Source organism: Opisthorchis viverrini (genome assembly GCF_000715545.1).
Source record: "Opisthorchis viverrini unplaced genomic scaffold opera_v5_387, whole genome shotgun sequence".
NCBI classification, from domain to species: Eukaryota; Metazoa; Platyhelminthes; class Trematoda; order Opisthorchiida; family Opisthorchiidae; genus Opisthorchis; species Opisthorchis viverrini.
Window position 1 is genome coordinate 297,714 of NW_008752044.1, and position 19,674 is coordinate 317,387.

Consider the following 19,674-nt stretch of genomic DNA (forward strand, 5'->3'; position numbering starts at 1 on the left):
TTGTATTTGCACGTTGAAACCAGTTATGAAAAATAGGCTATTCGTGTCTTTCATATGGCTAACACACTCAAACATCTGTCTGGGGCATTGATATCACACTTCAAATAGTTCATCGCCAACCCCGTGAGTGAAATCACAGCATCACGTGATTCGGCCACGAAGAGCGGACAGAACAGGAAATTTCGGTCCGTCGGATTGCAATGACCTCAGTTTCTGAGGCATTGCTTACCATTGCAAAGGCAGAACTGACATTAAGTGCGATCTATTACGGAATTCGTGGGGTCGCTTTGTAGCATTTGCTTGCATTCGAGTAACAGTCAAGTACTATTCATGAAAATTCAGGAAGACGCGTTCAAGGAGAAGATGGATATTCAGTTTTGTAAACAAGATCCATATGATAGTTTTGCTCCCCTGTGCAATAGTCTGTAACTGTTCAGTTGGTGGTTCTCAAATAAACAACTCCGCAGTGAAGGCCTTTATCCTTTTACCGATAGCATTATGCTAAAATAGTCGGTTTTGGCAACTAAGCACGTGAAATAAACGCCTTTCGTAAAGGAATCGCACGCATTCGTTTGAAGAAACAAATATAATTATTTGATAGGTCTGTGGAAACGAGACTGTGTTTATTCATTTGTGACAGAGCAAGTAAATAAACCATCTTGATGGCAGTGCCATGCAAATGAAACCAACGGAAATGCCCAGTTTATGGTTTCACTTAAATCTCGCATGCAAACACATATTGTCTCCGTTCTCCAGTGGTGGTGGTCTGCATAGACGAGGAGAATGCATCCTCTGTGATGTGCAGACAAAACCTCTCAAAGTCGTCATTTTTATGTGCAAATCTAGTGGCTAGAACCATCACGAATTATCCCACCTGAGGATGACGAGTTTTTGACTCCCTTGGTCTAGGATGACTATCTAAAAAAGTATATGAATGCCGCCATCCACTGTCTTCCAGATGGTCCTGTAGATTATACGAAGCAAATCTTACTACAAGCACTTTTAGTCGGTATTCACTCAATCCATACTCTCAGTGGCGTGCCGTGCTGCGCTATTGACGAGTCAGTGATGCATTACCCTAATCTGTGTCCACGAGGACGAATCCGCGTTTCCCGTTTTCTCAATGGATACTAAATTCGGAAGAGGTGTGGAAAACAGATAATTAGATAATTTCACATAATCTTCGTAGTACCAATAAATACCATACAGCTTCCAATGTGATCTTATATCCTACAAAATCAGCTTAGCTAATTTTACATATATTAGTTGGATTTATTTCATCCTACTGTTGATATATCGAACAGCTTTTACATACCGCACACGTTTATTAGTGCTTAACTTTGCTATTTCGGACCAGTAGATAATCAGATGGATATTTGGCTTCTGGCTTCAAGGGTAAGATTTAGACCGATAGGAATAGATTATTCATTGTTTTTTTTTCATTGAGTTTGATGGGAACTCCATACTGTGATCGTAGTTCAACATTTAAAAACAACTGACTGAGAGGTCATTTTTGGACGAATTAACGGGAAGTGAATTTGTCTATGTTCTCCCAAATCTTGTCGGCCAAATCAGCATCCGAAATCCTACAGAACCGGAAATTTTCGGTGGTTTCATAATGCACCATTAACAGTTCATCGTCAATTCAATTTTTCTCCGAATCCGTTCCACTCGGCCAAAGCATCGCTTTCCGGGTTTAAAAAGTCGGAATTAGAAAACGTGTCAAATGTGTCAAACGGTACCGATTGACGTTTTCTGAAGCGTGGTTTTTTGGATTTGGCGAAGTCAATTACTTGTATGAATAAGCGTTTCCTGTTACCCTCAACCCAACTGCTGGGATGAAAATGCGTAACTAAATGTGCAATGCTACACCAGCCTAACACAAAATCCTGTGGAAAAACTAAAAAGTATTAGCTAAGTTAGGTTTTACGCGCAAATGCAAGCATCATACGTGACAACAAGAAACATACTCGATATTCCCATGAGACTCAAGCGGAGTTTTATGCGTGCGACTTACCGAACTAGTCGACTCTACCTAGCACAAGCTGTCACGAGTTCTGGTACAAACATCAGAACTCCATTCTTCTTTTTCTAGTACATGTAAACTTCGAAAACGGGAGGTTACCCTGAAGTTAACAATTATTGCTGTGGGCATTGGAAACCCATTCAGCATGCCTGTACATCAAATCAAGTTGTGCATCCTGGAGATCGTTTGGTCAAAGGAACAATAATAAACATACTACTCATAATGGTACAAGCGAATAATGGAGTAGTTCCTTTTCGGTGCCTTCGCAATGTTTGTGTGAACTCATCACCAGAAGTGACGAAGCCGGGCCCACTATCCACTCGGAATTGTTTTCCGTTTGGTTAATCCCAATATCTTAGACAGTGTGCGGATATCGAGACGTCCATGTGCAATTCAGTCTTGTAAGGACATCGGAAAGTGGGTTAGCTGAGGATACCAATATATTTCTCCGGCATTTTACTGCTCCCTTGCTAGAATGTATCGTAGTGTGAATGATCCATTGTTGTTTCCGTTGAACTTGGTACATGCGACGAAATGTTCCAGGCCTTTATCCAAAAGATCCAAGTTGCACGAACGCTAGGAACAACTGAACTGGGTGATACAATGCAACATTAAGAAATTTCCACCGGGTCGAACATGGTCATATTTTCGAAATTTCTAGACTAATAATACGTGGAAGCATGTTATATTGCATCCGTTCTGACACATAGAGGGTGGCTGTCATCTCGATTGGGTAGATCGGAAATTAGACATGTTTCTTAGGCAAGCAGTGAACAGGCTTGGCGATCTGCCGCCGTTCGAATAGGATCCCGACAAAAAAAAGCAAAAGCTGAGAAAGCGACGGATAAATGAACGTAAATTTCTTAAAGGGCTTTTACATTACACCTCTCACCTAAGAGCTTCCCTGGAGCATGGGAAGCTCCTGGACACAGGAGATCCAGCGTAACGTACGCCTTCCACAGATGAGACAGTCTTGCACCTGCCGATGTTCTCCCCATTGCTATCCCTCTCACGAAGAACCGAAGAGGTGGGCGTCTACTTCTTTAACTGTTTGACCGCGACCAAGTTTCGTTTTCAACTGTCACGCCCAGTCGTCATCGTCATACTCACTGTGGATAAAATGCATCCCAGCTAACCAACCTAGTCATGGTTCACATTAGAAGCGTATACAGCACAATTCGTCGGAACTTGTCATACACAAAGGAGACGAAACGGGAACATTGGATGAAGCGATGAACGGTACCTCACCACCGTTTCCTATCCCCACACCAGAGCTTAGCCTCGAGTTTAGCTAGAGGGGACGAAAATTCCTCATCTGTTTTGGCCGACGGCTACCAGGATGCTTCTGTGGTAGGCTTGCAGTATTATTGCCTAATCGGCGCTTCTACCTCCGATGAATCAAGCCAAGAAATCCGGAGTACCATTGCAACTAGTCTCTGCCGCCAGAAAACGCCCAGGCGGGTAAAATGTTTGTGGAAAAAACGTCAGTTCGTTATCGCCTTTAGGGAGTGGCTTGGTCGGTATTATACGAAATTATTCCTCCAGTCCAACCATAAAATTTACCTGACTATGCAGTTCGTTGGTCCGTTAACATCCCCCAGGTCTGAAGTGTTCACTTTCATCTTGCAACAAGTCATTAGTTTTTACAGTAGCAGTGGATAACGTTAAATAAATTCTGCAGATAGAGAAAAGGATCTAACGTTTCCTGCGAGGAGGTGATCTCTACGTCAACTAACTACGGCAATTAGACCAATCAAGACAATTTGCGGTGTAAACCGACTCAACCACGTTTTTATTTCACACCGTTGGATTTTAGACTAACCCCGTTTCGACCCGTGTTTCAACCTGTTCAGTATCATCGTAAAAGAACGGTTCGTGCGCTTCGCCTGATCGAATGGTACATTTATTTCAGAGGTTGATCACCTGATATCTGCGAAAGTGCGCACAAAAAACGTGTTTTTTCCAAACCTCTGAGGTAAATGATTGTATAAATAGCCATATAGCGTAATTCTAACTGCGGGTCGGCAAACAAGGCCTTAAAAATAGAAGCTGTTGTGAAGTACTGTTAGAAAGGTCATTGTTAGTGGTTTGTTGATGAGCAATGGTCACTTCATTCGATTGTGACCGACTTAACTGGAATAAACTTTGCTTGTGTACTATAGTGTTGTCCATGAAACCGGCAGAACACCAAAACAAGGGGCAAGTAAACAGAGCAAGTCTGTTTTGGAGTCTTCTAATGCGCTCAATTGGAAGTGGCTCATTGTCCACTACCAACGTCCTTTCAACTTGAAAAGTGGGCACCTATGGTGTGAAATGAACACGCATGAGTCGTTACGTAGCCATCGAATTAATTAAATACCTCTATATGCTGTGCTCTGGTTCTGACCATATCATGTAAGGAGATTTTATTTGCCCCTCTTACTAAGCTGTGCGAAGTAAGCACTGGATGAATCAGCACACCGCTGACGTCAACTGATTGATTACCAAGAATTCCGCACAAACATTACAAACAATACCTTTGCAAAACAGTCTTGTTATTTTACTCAAAGTGTCGGAAAACAACGTTGTATAGCAATGTATCAACTAGTTTGGTTCAGTGACACCACCATGTAGCACCAGAGTCGTCTTCGTCGACGAACGTTGACCTCATTGTAGATGAATTCTAATGTTCTTTGTTCAAAACAGTTTGTTGACTCTCGATAGTATCAGTTTGCCATGTGGCACTTGGCGGTATCAAACCAAATGTATTGTAGTTTTTAATTATAACTTTAGGTTGCTTCGGTACCCAAACGACCACATTTGTCTGTCACCATTAGGGAACGAAATATGCCCTCGAATCGACAGACTAAGCATCGGACTGATCAGAAACATGTTTGCAGCTCTCTATAGCTTTTCTGTGGAAAATGGCAATGCCCCGAAATACACAGAAGGGTCATGCAAGAAGGCTTTCAGGAGAATATCCTACTCAACACGGAGCTCGCCTTCTCTTTAACAAGCTTCTCTTCGACTCCAGTGGGTCTAGCTGCCCAGAATGAAGAACACGCAACAGCGGGACAAAAATCAATAGGAAATAGCTTTCAAGACTGACATATATTTTGATTCAATACTTTCTGCAAGTAGAATGCCGTGTGTCTCAACACAAACCGCGTGGTTTTGTTGGAAACTAGCGCTCAGTGTTGAATTTTGTACGGCACGTGCAATTCTATTACACTCACGCGTTCTTCTTGCATGCAAAAATGCCCCATTCTAACTTATGATCTACAAACCTGAAGGAAATCGCCCCAATTCCATGTACTGCCGATTAAGATCAAACGCGCAAACCGGTCTTTATCCACAATGTTGCATGAGAACCGATAGTAGATTAAAAAGGACCAGGTTGGGCTGTTAGACACAACCTCTGTTTCCCATCGAATAATGAGGTTGCAGCGAGTTAAACCCTTGAAAAGAGGTTTTTCAGGAGATATGAATATCTTACAGCCGCCAAACATTTTTTCCTAAATCTTCATTATCCTGGTAGATTATCTGCTAGTTAGAAGTCTGGAAATTCGATGTGAAAAATTTTCCCTTGAAGGGATAATTTGACAACTACATCGTAGTTGCATAAGTTGGACCGAAGCTCTGATCCCACATTTTTCCATTATCGACCGCATGGGGATTTGTTCTCAGAATTACCCGGTCAGTAGTTTGTGTCGCGGGTTGAACAAGATGAAACTCAAAGTAAAATACTCGGAAATGAGAACCGGGGACGCCGAAATCAAACGAAATAGGACAAAACCGCTAGTTAGAGACTCATCTACCAGGTTACTACCTCAAGAGTCCGATGGAATCAGGGAGCAACAATAACAGGACTACCGAAGGCCTTATCTAATCAGGTTATGTGTGTGAAATTGAGGATGCGCCCTAAATTTCAATAAAGAGGCCAAGCAAATCAACGATCATAGCAATCTGTCTCAGTTAAAATGCTCGAGGATGGAAAGGATTTCTTGTTTTGAGATGTAGAAATAATGCTGGGCGGAGGGTAATGTTAGCTCAGTGCGCGAGTGGAACAATTGCTAAAACATGCCTAAACTCGATGCTCGATAAGAATAAAATAGCAAATGGAATAACTTAAAGTAAGGAAGACGTTTCTGTGGCTGAAAGCAGCCTCGCGTCTCTATGTGTTTCGAAAAACAAGTTCCGCACGGCAAATAGGGCCGTCTTTTTATTCTGGGTAACGCGTTTACAGATAACGGCATTGAATATGTAGTTCCTTCAAGTTGTGTTCCCTGATTTGCTCATGATATTATACCCATTCATACTTTCGATCACGAAAATTCTGATTACTGGTTAAAATTACTTGTTTGTTGGATAGGCTGAATTTTTCATCACAGATTTCATCATTACTACGAACATCTCGCTAACCTCGGGGAGACATGCGGGTGAATGTCGTTGCGCAATTGAGGTAATGAAGGTGGGAATCACAGAGTAAAGAGGGAAGGAAAATCCGGCGAGAAGGAAGCCAGACCGCTGCATTTCAATAACCAAGAGTGAAAGACACTTGACGCTCTTGTGAAGCATTCAGTCCTACACAACTTATTATGGCCACATCACGTGTCTCATGCTAATTTGATTGGTTCATGCGTATACCCGTAAGTATTCAAACATACTACTGAATAGTCGGACTAGATATATTTTCAGAGTAGGTTGGTGTGTTCCGACTAAGCGCGCTGCATAACGGCCGCGTCGTTTTTCAATTCGTATGATGTGAGATTAGCTAGAGCCTAGTAAAGTTTTGTTTACAACTTAGTTTGCAAATGAGCATATTTCATCAAATGCGTGTAACCTGGTGTTTGAGATAACGGTGACGGGTCTAAACCTAACTGGTGAGCTCCAAGAAGATAACCGTCGTGGATTGGCGAAAGCGTTTCATGAGGCATACGAGTAGTGTGGTCTGGTGGGAAAGTATTACTGAATTCATTCCATTCTGTGAGCAATTGCTTCCGTCGTTATTTTTGCCAAATATTATCTCTTATAGTGTTCCAGGAAATAGTCAATTATCTATGACTTTTACGTAACTAAATGTCTAATCAAACCCTTCAAATTTTCTATTGGTCGAGCTACTGAAGGCTGCTGTGCAACATGGATTTCCAACAGTTGGACTCATGTGTCAGCTTTCTAGTTGAACTGAAATATAAACTCAGTAACTGAACAATGACTCCATTTTTATTTTGATGTGGCTTATATGGAAAAAACAACATCTTGTGAAACCCACCTGACCCCGACAAGCATCATCCTGATTATCCAAAATTTGGGATACCATCGCAATTTTGCAAAACCAGGTGGCGTAAAAGATGTTTGGTTGGACCAGTTAGGTGATGAGGCTTCAAAAAAAAGCCAGTTCACACGGCGCAGAGTGAACAATGCACGGTGCACGTTGAAATGCGAATTACGTTACAGGCTACGAAATCCCGATAGACTAGATAGCCGTGTCCTGTGTCCAGTCACCAGAACTGTTGTCTACATTTGGAATTATTTTACTCGACAGAATACCGCCACTTCTGATTATTTCCACGTTCTCTAACGAAGTACAGAGTATTCAACCATGAAACAGGCAGTAACCCCTTTAGAATTCATGAGCTTTGCTTTGGCTTTTCCGACGAAAATTGATAAACATAAGTTCTACCGTGTATTGTATGCTGATAGAACAGTGTGTCAGCGAGCAGACTCATGCTCAGTGATCTTTTCTTTTCAAACAAACCTACGGCGCCCTAGCATATTTTTGGACAAATTTTTGGTTATAGGTTTTGTATATCTTTGTCCACATAATTTGCTCCAAAAGGTCTTGCACAGCTACAACTGTGATTTTGCTTTTATACATGCCTTCTTTTGCTTCCAAACTTCATACCTACGGCATATTATTACGCCGCACCTTTGAAGTAGGGAAGTCAGTTATCCAGTTATCCTCACGCGTTCCCATAAAAATGTGAGTTCTGATGCACCTGGTGTGCATTGGTGTGATAGCCACACTAGGCTGAGTAGACGTTAAAGGTGTCTGGCCAGATAGAGTCTTGCACTTGTTAACCCATTCGTCTTTTCAGATAAGTGAGTTGAATGAACCTAATTTTCATTGGCTGACGTGCTTTACACGGAAACCTGGTAATCCAGGATGTGAACTGCTCCTGGGTTTTGACGAGAGCGAAATTCTAGGCTCCCGTTTCCTTTTTGAAGATCCTACAAAGCTACTACTTACAGATAATCCGGTATCAGGTTCTCCAGTTTACGACATCAAGAGAAATGCATATCCACCTCTCTCATCCCCTGGTGGGTCGGTATTGATTTGACCCACTGAGTGGAATGCTGCAGTCGATGTACGTTTGAGTGTATCTGCAATCCGATTGATTTCTTGTTGTATAAACTCTCCCCTGTCTCCCTTGGACAAAACACACGAGATACCAAGCGATTCTGAATTATATCTGGAGAGGTTGAAGTAACCGTGAGTGGCCAAGAAGTCGTCTTTGCAAACATAGTTGGCGCTGAACTCATAGTAACTTAGCGCTTAGGAACATCAGAAACGAGTTTCTGTCGTGCATCCCGAATCCTGTTTTATTGAATAATGATGCTGGTACCCGTTTTGCTCAAATTTGAACAGTGTTGAGAAATAAGTGGTTTCGTTAGCAATCCTCCCACTCTTGTTTAAGGTCAAAAATCGCGTCATCAGAAGCTTTACGAGTTTATTTTCCTGAAAAGTTTCGAGTACCAGTGGAGTTTGGTTCAGTTACTCCATCACTAAAAGGCTCTCTTCTGACTAGTTCTCATCGGCATTGGGTCTCCTGAATCCTGAACACAATTTGAAACTGGTCACGTGATGTGCTGTTCAGGTAAGGTTGACTGACATGCCGAACAAAATTGAACGGGATCACATATGAGCTATCGCACGTAGTCCACGTGAGTTGTGCGTATGTTTCCTTGGGTCGTAGCCACACTTTGTTCATGAACTGTATATATACCAAGAAAGTTACCAATTAATGACAGAAAGTTCAAATTTTTTATTGCTCAGCCAACGGCTCAACTCGAATACAGGTTTCGTTGCAAAACCATTAAATTACTTCGTACAGACAAGGAACACGTGAACTAGTTTATCGTCAAACAAGCGCTTTGTAATCAAGACAGAATTTTATGCCTTTGTCATGTTTTGGACTTAATTAGTACCGCAGCGGTTCGAGTAAATCTAATTTCACCCAGTCGACCAGGAGTTATTCGTATATTTTCGGGAGCCGAATAAAACCAACGAGAGAGCTCAATTTTTCAGTTCCTAGCTCACTGAATATGTGTTGCTCTGGTGTAAATTCTTCCAGTAACCTGTGACATAAGCAGCAATCGACTGATTTTTGTGCGTTTCAAGTTTGCCTTCTCGAAACGTTGAATATTTGAATCTATACTCTTTCTTTCAATAAAATATGAATTCCCGACCTCGGTCTGCTCACAGGAATTAAGAGCCTTTGTTTGACCTCGGCTTCCTCAAAAAAAAACGTAAACCTTTAACCCGCCGAGTTTTTTGTACAATTTTTTTTATCAATTTTGCGGTAAATTATTTTATCTTCATACCCCCGATGGTTCCCTCACCAACGTGATCGCAAATTTCTAGGTATCTATCTAAGTGGATATGATTACCACTCATAAATAAACGGTCTCCTTGTGGGAGCGCCGTACTTCTACTTGCCATTATGTCACACCACATAGAATGCGATTATGGTCGGGACAAATGTACAGAAATAGACCTTTGAGCCGCACACTACTGACACAGTTGGGAAAACGGAAAGTTATCAAGCATATCCTACTCCTAGTTCTAAACGGTTCACTACATAATGTTCTGCCACATGTTCCCAAGGGACGCTCAGACTCCTCAAAACGTATCTCTTTTAAACAGCTAACAAGGTACGTAAGATTTTCATTCAAAATTTCTCGGTATATTCAACGTGATGATCGACGCTTATCAACCTTCATTAGATGCGCTTTCGGGAGTGATTACCGTAGAAAAATTTAGTCTCGGGTGACTCTCCCGGCGTAGATATCGATCACGCCTAACTACGATTACTTTTGTAAACTTTCGAGAAGAGTCTGTTCTATTTGTAAGTTCCACACTCCTGAGAAACCGTTGTAATGGCTGTTATCCATTGTACTTATTATACTACTTACTTTATCTGATTTGAAGATCATGGATTAGATGACAGGTTGTACGTAAATCAAAGAAATTTGCATAAGACAACATGGAAACCTCTCCGTCTTCAGTTTGTACCATTTCACTCTCCATTTCACTGACTTACAGTCATCCCCATTTAGAGAGAACCTTTGGGACAGGTGAAAATAGGTTTTTTTTTCCATTAAAACTTACTTTTGTAAACTTTCGAGAAGAGTCTGTTCTATTTGTAAGTTCCACACTCCTGAGAAACCGTTGTAATGGCTGTTATCCATTGTACTTATTATACTACTTACTTTATCTGATTTGAAGATCATGGATTAGATGACAGGTTGTACGTAAATCAAAGAAATTTGCATAAGACAACATGGAAACCTCTCCGTCTTCAGTTTGTACCATTTCACTCTCCATTTCACTGACTTACAGTCATCCCCATTTAGAGAGAACCTTTGGGACAGGTGAAAATAGGTTTTTTTCACGATCATTAAAACTGAAATTTCGCTTTGCTCCGTTTTTCTGCCGTTTGGCGCGAAAGTTTGTTTACGTATTCACCCCAATCATAAAACTACACGCTGTGTCTACGCGCTTACCACGTGACACTGATGGTCCCTTGATATAAATTCTTGACAAAAAGTGCCTCATTACACAAGTACGAGATCGATGCCCTTTCGCGACGGATGTTTTAAATACCCCACTTTTGTCAGCGATACAGCCACTGGTAAGAAAGCCTATGAACCTATGACACATTCGAAACCGGTCAGATAGTCCTGTAAAAACAATTGGAAAATTAAACAGCTCACCAACTCTCATTGAAACATTAGGATTCGTAGCCTGTTCACTTTTTGAGGCGTTGTTTGATTAGGATTTAACAACTTCTCATACTGATAATAATCGTGTCCCACCAGTGTTCCATCAGTTTTGAGCGCGCCTCTCTGAGCCATCTGTGTGAAGCAGAAAACGCCTATTTTCAGACAGCTGTTATCTAGATCTCCAAGCCTCATACACTTTTCAACAAAATTCTCACGTGCGTCGATGGTCACTACAGGTACCGATTTCGCGAACTGTTCATGAGCACACAGGGCAATGTTCCAAGTCGTGTGTGGAAGTCGTATGTAAACAAACCCAGTTCCTCCAATCTTTTCCAAGTTTCCTACGCACGGGTGCCATCAAAACCGAAATAGGCGCAACCTGAATATCTAGACTCCCCGCTATGTGCATTTAGATTGCTTCTCCACTCTAATACACACATTTAACTCCACTGACCCTCTATTCACACTCAAGCAGACTTTAGTGGAACTGGGATTTCCTTCGTAGATATTCTCGTACCACGATTCCAGCAGAACGTGAAGCGATGATGGCGGGGGTGAATGTCCGCGTGTGACTATGGTCCAACAAGTGGAGTATGCATGGGCCCCATTATTTTGACGAGCTTCGACGCGTACAGACAGGGCAGTGGGTAGCAGGGAAGTTTGCATACGCTGTTTTCCGACGTATATAGTAAACGTGGTACTGTTGATCACCGCATTTTCGGACCTTTTGGTGTATCTCATCGGTAATCACAACAGTGATAAGGTAGTACTACTTGCATCTTGGGACTAGGGCCAACTGAAACAAAAAAACAAAAGATCACCTAAGCGTCTTGTTACCGTCATGTTTTGTTACGAGAATGTTGGACACTGCTACTCCCACGTAAATGACATGGGGATCTACCAGCGGATCTACCATGAATGTTTGGGAAAGATACAAATTGCCCAGACACAACCCCGGAAAGCTCCTCCCTCAGCTAATTAGTATGCGGCTTCCGCGACAAATCAGCATTTATCTCTTTGTAATCCACTATTCATAAGCGATATGCTAAGTGCTTGATAAATAAGCGTGTTGATTTTAGTAATAAAATAGCAGAACTAGTAAGATCCCACGGGCTGATTACCTTTACCACTTCAAGTAGTTTGTTCACATTTCCCCGATGAATTTGACGTCGACTACTGAAATTATTCGTTTAATTTGGTTCGTCGAACTTCGAAGCTCCACCTCCACCCGTGCTATTCCGTTGTAGCTTGCAGAATGGTTGGAGCAGTGCCACAAATTGCATCTTACGCAGGTCGTGAATAGCCCTTTTGAGCAATAAGTTGATTTCCTTTATCTGGAGCTCTTAAAATCAGACTCCCCCGATTCTGCGGACTCCGGAAATGATATAAATTTCCATAAGAGTATTTCCTGAGCGGTTTGTTGTTGAATAACTTCGTTTTTCCTTGACGCGGGGGCGAGATGGATCAAGTGGTTAGGGCGGGAATTTACTGACCGGAAGGTCCGTGGTTCGAACCCGACCTCTGCCTCTCGGCTACCCCTGTCTAGGTTTTGGCAACCTGGCAGTATCCCAGCCCTCGTGCTTCCTTTGAGTGGCATGGCAGCTACGCACCGAAAGGGTGTTACAGCTGAACGATTGAGGACTGCTTCAAGTAGACCAACGGATGGTCTTCCGAATTCCTCTGTCAACTTCATCCATCGTCTCACTTGATGCCAGAACAAACAATAAATTTCTCACCATAAAATGATGACCATTTTGCCAGATTTTGTCAGTAGTGTGAGAACTGGTAAGGTGAAACAACCCTGTAATTTCTTGCGAAAATAGTTGTCCAAATTACGTTCTTTCACGTATTGCAACCAAAAGTGATATTAAATGTTTGCGTTCTCGCAGAAAACTACTGGTCCACTACATGACAGTTTTAGGTAGGGAACTGGTGGGTTCTTTTCTGACGATAAATTTACCGTCCATGTGACAAGATCTTATCGAGTAAGGCACGCTCGGGAACCAGTGTAGTAGATCCGCAACCAGGTGAATTCTCCTGAACAAAAGAAGTAGGCAAGAGCTGTTGACCTTATACGATTCGGTTATTCAGGAGGAGAACAGGGCTGAGCTGTCCTAAAGTGCATCCTAGGATTAACAAATGTTAGTACAGGGATTCTGCCTCCAAGGTGCTTCACACAGCGTCATAGTAGATGTGTCTGGAGCCGTGAAACTCTTCGGTGAGCAACACGACCCTGAGACGAGATTGACCAGTAGCCGAAATACGGAGCCTAACGTACTCAGAGCACATAGAACATTTTTGCGTTAAAGATTGCTACGTCTATGGTCGTTGGCTTGTTCGCTGAGCTGGGCAATTTGGTTGAAAACGTTTCGTCACCAATCGATGATGATCGCTCGCACGTAGAGGTGCGTAAATTGGATCCAGTTCGATGCACCGGTGGATTGAACCTGCCGTAGAGTACCATGCTTCCAGAAATTCTCTTCTCTCTTTCGCAACCAAAACACTCAAGGGGGACCAAATAATGGATTAACAAACGAAGAAACAATGAACTCCTCGGAGTCAAATCAATAAAGGTCACAACCGGAACTCGGAAGGACAAAGGTCACTCCAACACCGACCAGACTACGACGGCGAGGGATGCCATGTACAAGGGTCACGTGGGCATCGGCGAATGAGGACACGGGATAAAAGAACAACCAATGGAACCGCCCGACAGAATAACTAATCCCGGTCATCCCCGGCTACCAGCACGTATATCAACACACACGTAACACTACTGAACGCACAACCACTAACCCACCGCTACGCACAACTACGCACTGATGATGTCACCTCGATTGGTGATGAAACGTTTGCAACCAAATTGCCCAGCTCAGCGAACAAGCCAACGACCATCTACGCTACCTGAGCTACCGACATTCTCCTCTATTGCTACGTCTATATGAATTCCGCCCAGGGTGACTACTTGATCATATTATCCTGGAGGAAGTCTCTTTGCTAGACTGTTGCCAACCACATTTGCCCAGTTATTGACCTTGAACTTTTTATTTACGTCGAAAGTGCTCTTCCTGATCCGGTGATTTCAACCTAGGGAGAGGAATCACTTGATCCGCGTTGCACTATTGTTAGGATTCATCAGCAGTGCATGGTCTTTGCCTAGCTGGGACTTGAACACTGAACGTCTGACTTGTGCGGCGAGCGTGTTTCCACTGCATCAGCGCACGCTAGACACGCCAAAACCATCACCTCTAAACGGTTGACCGTGCATCCCTGAAGCTAACCCAGTGACCCGAATGACGACTTTGATTGAACCGTCTGGTGTTGTCAGCACGAGTTCCACGCGACCATCCCCGGACCAATCATGTGATCTGCCTCACCGAAAGCGAAATGTTTTCAACAATCACTTAGGACTACTTACATCGACCTAATAGATTACAGCCCCATGACAAAACTGGACAAAAGCTATCCGAACGCATTAAGATCTTTTCCATTTTTCATAGATCGAAATATCCGAACCACTGACAGACTCATAATCATCCCATTTCTAGTTTGTGATCTTCGAAATTAAAATAGTTTGCGATAACGATGACAATGATAAATGTACACAACTAGAATACATGGAGAAAACTTGTTTGAGTTGCTCAAAACTGTTAACAACGTACCCTTCCATGCCTACCTATACTAGGGAGTTTAACTCTAGAATGTTTATATCTGCTGTTTCAATGAATATATCAACAAACTTGTGTTCATCTACTCTTCCCGCTTCTACAGTTTTTGCCGCAATGGCCATCGTCTTCGCGGTTTTCCGGGCCACGGAAGTTGTGAAATCCCCCGAAGAATACGATCGTGTCATACCCTACACAATAAGCAAGATATTATACTTCACCGTTCAACCCATATTTTTTCTACTGCTTCATCGAGTAAGTTAAATGTTTATACGGGAAAGTTAGTTCACGAATTGCGGTTTCAGGCCGTTTCATTCGGTGGACTAAGTTACTTCATCTCCGTTGTATGTATTCCCTTGTGTTAAACTGAATAACTCAGCTACATGTTTCCATCCCTATGATGGCTTAGAAAGAGAATAACCATATTAGATGAGGGTAGTCCAGTCGTATTCGTTGGGGACTCGTTTTACGGACAACCAGTGATCTTTTAAGTGTAATGTGAACAAATGTGTGGCTTGGAAACGGAACAGATATCGCGCTCGCCTGTTATGTCCTTAATCTATCGTAGATGTTCCATCATGTCATGCGCTGTGCGCATGAAAATCTACTATCTGCTACTAAAGCCATTCAATTGCATAACAGCTAAAGACAACCGAAGCCAAAACCGACTTCTTCCCTTGAGTTTCACAGGGTTCCAGATGTGTCCAATGCTCGTTTGACGTCAGTTGGTGTGACCAGAAAGGAGTTATGTAGATTCTGAACGATGTGTCGACGACCGTTTCTTGTACGTCAGTTGCTGTTCAAACAAAATTTCCGTAGAAATTGCGTATTTCCTAACAATTAATGGTGTGTATTGGTGCGTACATTTAGGATTAAACGTCAAACAGGGGTTTCCAAGCAGCTTTATTCCCCAGTTGGTCTGCGAATTGAATAAGGCTTTGCGCAAACAGGGATCTGGTCTGCGATTTGAATAAGTCTTTGCGCAAGACAGGGATCTAGTTTGGATACTCCTGTAGTAGGGAAATGAAAATAGGAAAGACAACTCAAAATTACACATCAGCTAATTGGAACCGATGAATCCTTAAAAAAATGGGAAAAAATTACTGCTTAGTAAAATCCATAGATTCTGATGGCCCCCGATCTATGTCCATTTGAGTGAAACTGGTTGAGAGATCCCTAGTGAGGTTTTTGCTTTATAAGGCATCCATGTTGTAATGTTTATGCGCATTGGACGAGATTGATCGGCTACTAGGAGCATGAAGGGGAGAACAAGACGCAGAACTAACTAACAATGTGAAGCCATTTCAGATGCACGAAAGCCCAAGTATACATGAATGTCTAGCGTTCATGACATCACTCTGACTAAAGCACGAAGTTACTGTAAATTGCACCTACTTACAAACTGGCTTTCTACAAAGAGCTTAAAATAGACTTATTTTGAAAAAAAGGAACGCTTAAAGGTATACTTCTTTGTTCTGGTTAAGTTCAGTCGTAGTATTAACATTACAACACGCGGTTGCATTCTGATCCTACTTTTTCGTTTTAGTATAGATTACTGCTTTTCCCACTATTGTCAGATAGTCTCAAGTTTGAACTAGACTGTTTTATTTCGTACTGAGACTTCGGTTTGTCAGAGAGGTCAAGCTATACTGAAAAGTTGAGAAGCACTGTACAGCCGTTTCATCCTCATTGAGGATGAACAGAGTTGCGCATCACACGGTACTTCAGTAGCGAGTTTCGTACCTATCACCTTCCGGCCAGTGGCTTTTTATTTAGCCATTTGACCTTGAGCGGACGACCAGTGGCGTGGTCAGCTCTGTGTTCTGTTTTTTCCTAGTTCACGAAACGTGCTTGCGTTTGCGTTTGAAAATATTTCTCGCGGATCACCACTTTTCAGCATATAAATGCACCTAATGGTTTGCTCCATACATCGGGATAATACAATCTGCATCGAGTCACCTTTGCATTCCAGTCCCAACATTTCTTTCAAGTGTTCTGTTTGCTTAAATGCCCCACGAGTCACCTTTGCATTCCAGTCCCAACATCTCTTTCAAGTGTTTCGTTTGCTTAAATGCTCTAACGCCCCACAATCCCACGAGCGATCATTGCGCTAATTGAATTGTCCAGTTTTCTGGGTTTTGCACCGCGATTCCGTGCAGTAGTACAACTTTTCACTTGTCCCCGAAATGATTCATCGAGTGACATTGTGAGCGCAGTCCGCGGTCACTGTTTACCGTGATTTTGGTAGAATTGCTTTGTGGTCGCTACATACGGCCTATGGCAGCATAATGGTTGAAGAATGTCGCCTTTGACCTCCAAATCCTGGGTTTCAGGTGCTCATCTTCCGAAGCTATAGTGTCATTCAGCGTTCAGCTCGGATGATCGACAAAAAATGGTGAGCGAGATTGTGTCAAGTGATTCATCCTTCGATAGATTTCTCCAGATTGCATTCTTGATGTAAACTTTGTGAGTAGGGAGGACGCTTCCCACAGTCCACACCTGGCTTGATCAAAATGGCTTCCTACTAGATCTGACTCTCTTAATGTCCTGCTTGATTCTGACAAACTGATAGACAATGTTCCTAGTGTTTCAGGATCAAAATTCAATTTGAGGAGAACAGAAGTTTGGAGCTCTAAGCCATCGAATTTAATGGTGTGAATTGGTGCAAAAACGCGAGCCTGAAATGTGCACCGTAACTCTAGGACTTTGGTTTGAAATGCAATACGGGTAGTTGATACAAAGCGTCCGTGTAGTTGGGTTCTCAGAATCTCAGCATCTGTTGACACAACTTACACGAGAAACACCCGGTTCAAATGGATTGCCAAAAAGATAATGACGTTTTCCTTGATCCTGACTCGATTTGGCAGACTAGGGTATTCAAATATCGCAATCACATTCCTTACCATACGCAATTCTATTTTTATTTGGCAGTCAAACCTTATGAAAATGAATATTTGTAATGTTAGTAGTTCGCCTAGAATTAAGGCATATGTGCATGCATGTTTATCAAGTAAGTTTGTAGGACGTTTACAAATAAGCAAGTTTCCGTGCAAACGTTGCTGTTTGTGAAGGATTTTTTGAGAGTGGAATAGGAGAAAGCAGTCCTGAATAAATTGAGGTACTGATTGTCTGTAAAACGTTTGGAACCGCAGATCTCCGTAGTTGATAAACTTTTGACTAGTGGGCGCATTCCTAAGGGATATCTACAGAAAAGCCTGCACTGGGCTGACTAAAAAAGGTGTTATTTAAATCAAAATAATGGCTACTTAGGCGTGAAGTTTGAACAACACTTTGAAAACTTTTGTAAAATGCTCTTCAGGATACTCGGCTGCCAAAAGTTACCGCTGGGAACTTCAACCGGATCAACGCAGCGATCTGCAACGATCAATCAGGTGGCTCCAAGTGGGCCCACCAATTGCTTTGATAGTCTGCAATGTCTGTAGTTCTTTCAGATAGGCGTTGGGTCGTTCCGACGCTATTTGGCCTGCGAGACTCCATCGGAAACAATGGTTCACAGGACCAGGTTAGCTTGAACTGAAAACCCCTGTTTCACGGGCCTTAAAATCGTAATCCTAATGTTAGGGGATTTCGAAAATAGTCACAAACCTGGTCCCACAACGAAGATGAAACATACATTGAATATCTGATTATAAATATCCCCACTTCTAACTTATCACACGATCCACCGAGTTATGCTGAACAAAATAAAAATGATTATATATTGAACCGGATTCAGTTTGAATTCGAATACCTCACCAAAGTATTAGCTAAACCATAGCACTCCCACCCAACATCAGTTTGCTCAAGAATTCTTCTTCCCGATTCGGTAATACTGCAAAATAGATTTGATCAACATGGGTAAGCTAGTTTTTCGTCGCGATTGAAGACCGGATTTTAGCACCTACTGTCATTTCCGATTACTTTTCGTCAGTCTTTTACAGAACATATCCAAATGCACTTTCCTTATTCCTCAAAACTCTTACAAACCAATATTGGTAGCTATGGTAGCGTAGATGGTCGTTGGTTTGTTCGCTGAGCTGGGCAATTTGATTACAAATATCTCATCATCACTCGAGGTGACATCATCAGCGCGTTGTTAGGGCGCGTAGTGGTGCGTGGCGATGGGTTAGTGGTTGTTCGTTGGGCAATGTTGCGTGTGTTACCCACAACGAAGATGAAACATACATTGAATATCTGATTATAAATATCCCCACTTCTAACTTATCACACGATCCACCGAGTTATGCTGAACAAAATAAAAATGATTATATATTGAACCGGATTCAGTTTGAATTCGAATACCTCACCAAAGTATTAGCTAAACCATAGCACTCCCACCCAACATCAGTTTGCTCAAGAATTCTTCTTCCCGATTCGGTAATACTGCAAAATAGATTTGATCAACATGGGTAAGCTAGTTTTTCGTCGCGATTGAAGACCGGATTTTAGCACCTACTGTCATTTCCGATTGCTTTTCGTCAGTCTTTTACAGCACATATCCAAATGCACTTTCCTTGGTCCTCAAAACGCTTTCAAACCAATATTGGTAGCTATGGTAGCGTAGATGGTCGTTGGTTTGTTCGCTGAGCTGGGCAATTTGATTACAAATATCTCATCATCACTCGAGGTGACATCATCAGCGCGTTGTTAGGGCGCGTAGTGGTGCGTGGCGATGGGTTAGTGGTTGTTCGTTGGGCAATGTTGCGTGTGTTAATATTACGTGGTGCTAGCCGGGGGTGACCTTTGATCGCGATTAGTTGTTTGGTTTGGCCGTTCCATTGGTCGCTCTGTTATCCTGTGTCATTCGCCGATGCCCACGTGACCTTTTAGCTTGGCATGCCTTGCCGTCGTGCTCTGGTTGATGCTGGAGTGACCTTTGTCCTTGACTCTTTCGAGTTCCGGCTTGTGACCTTCATTGATCTGATTCCCAAGCGTTCCTTGTTTCTTAGTTTGTGAATCCAATATTCGCTTCTCCTTGATTATTCCGGTTGATATGTT

The 19,674-nt window shown here is 42.4% G+C and overlaps 1 protein-coding gene across 1 annotated transcript in view; it reads left to right on the plus strand.

Annotated features, from left to right (window-relative positions):
* Nucleotides 1-19,674, plus strand: part of T265_10602 (hypothetical protein) — a gene marked incomplete at both ends in the record, with an annotated part of 73,215 nt that overhangs the window by 28,348 nt on the left and 25,193 nt on the right. The window contains one exon of the mRNA XM_009177022.1: nt 14,783-14,931. Within this exon, the coding sequence (XP_009175286.1) occupies nt 14,783-14,931 (149 nt within the window). The remainder of the gene's footprint in view (nt 1-14,782; nt 14,932-19,674) is intronic.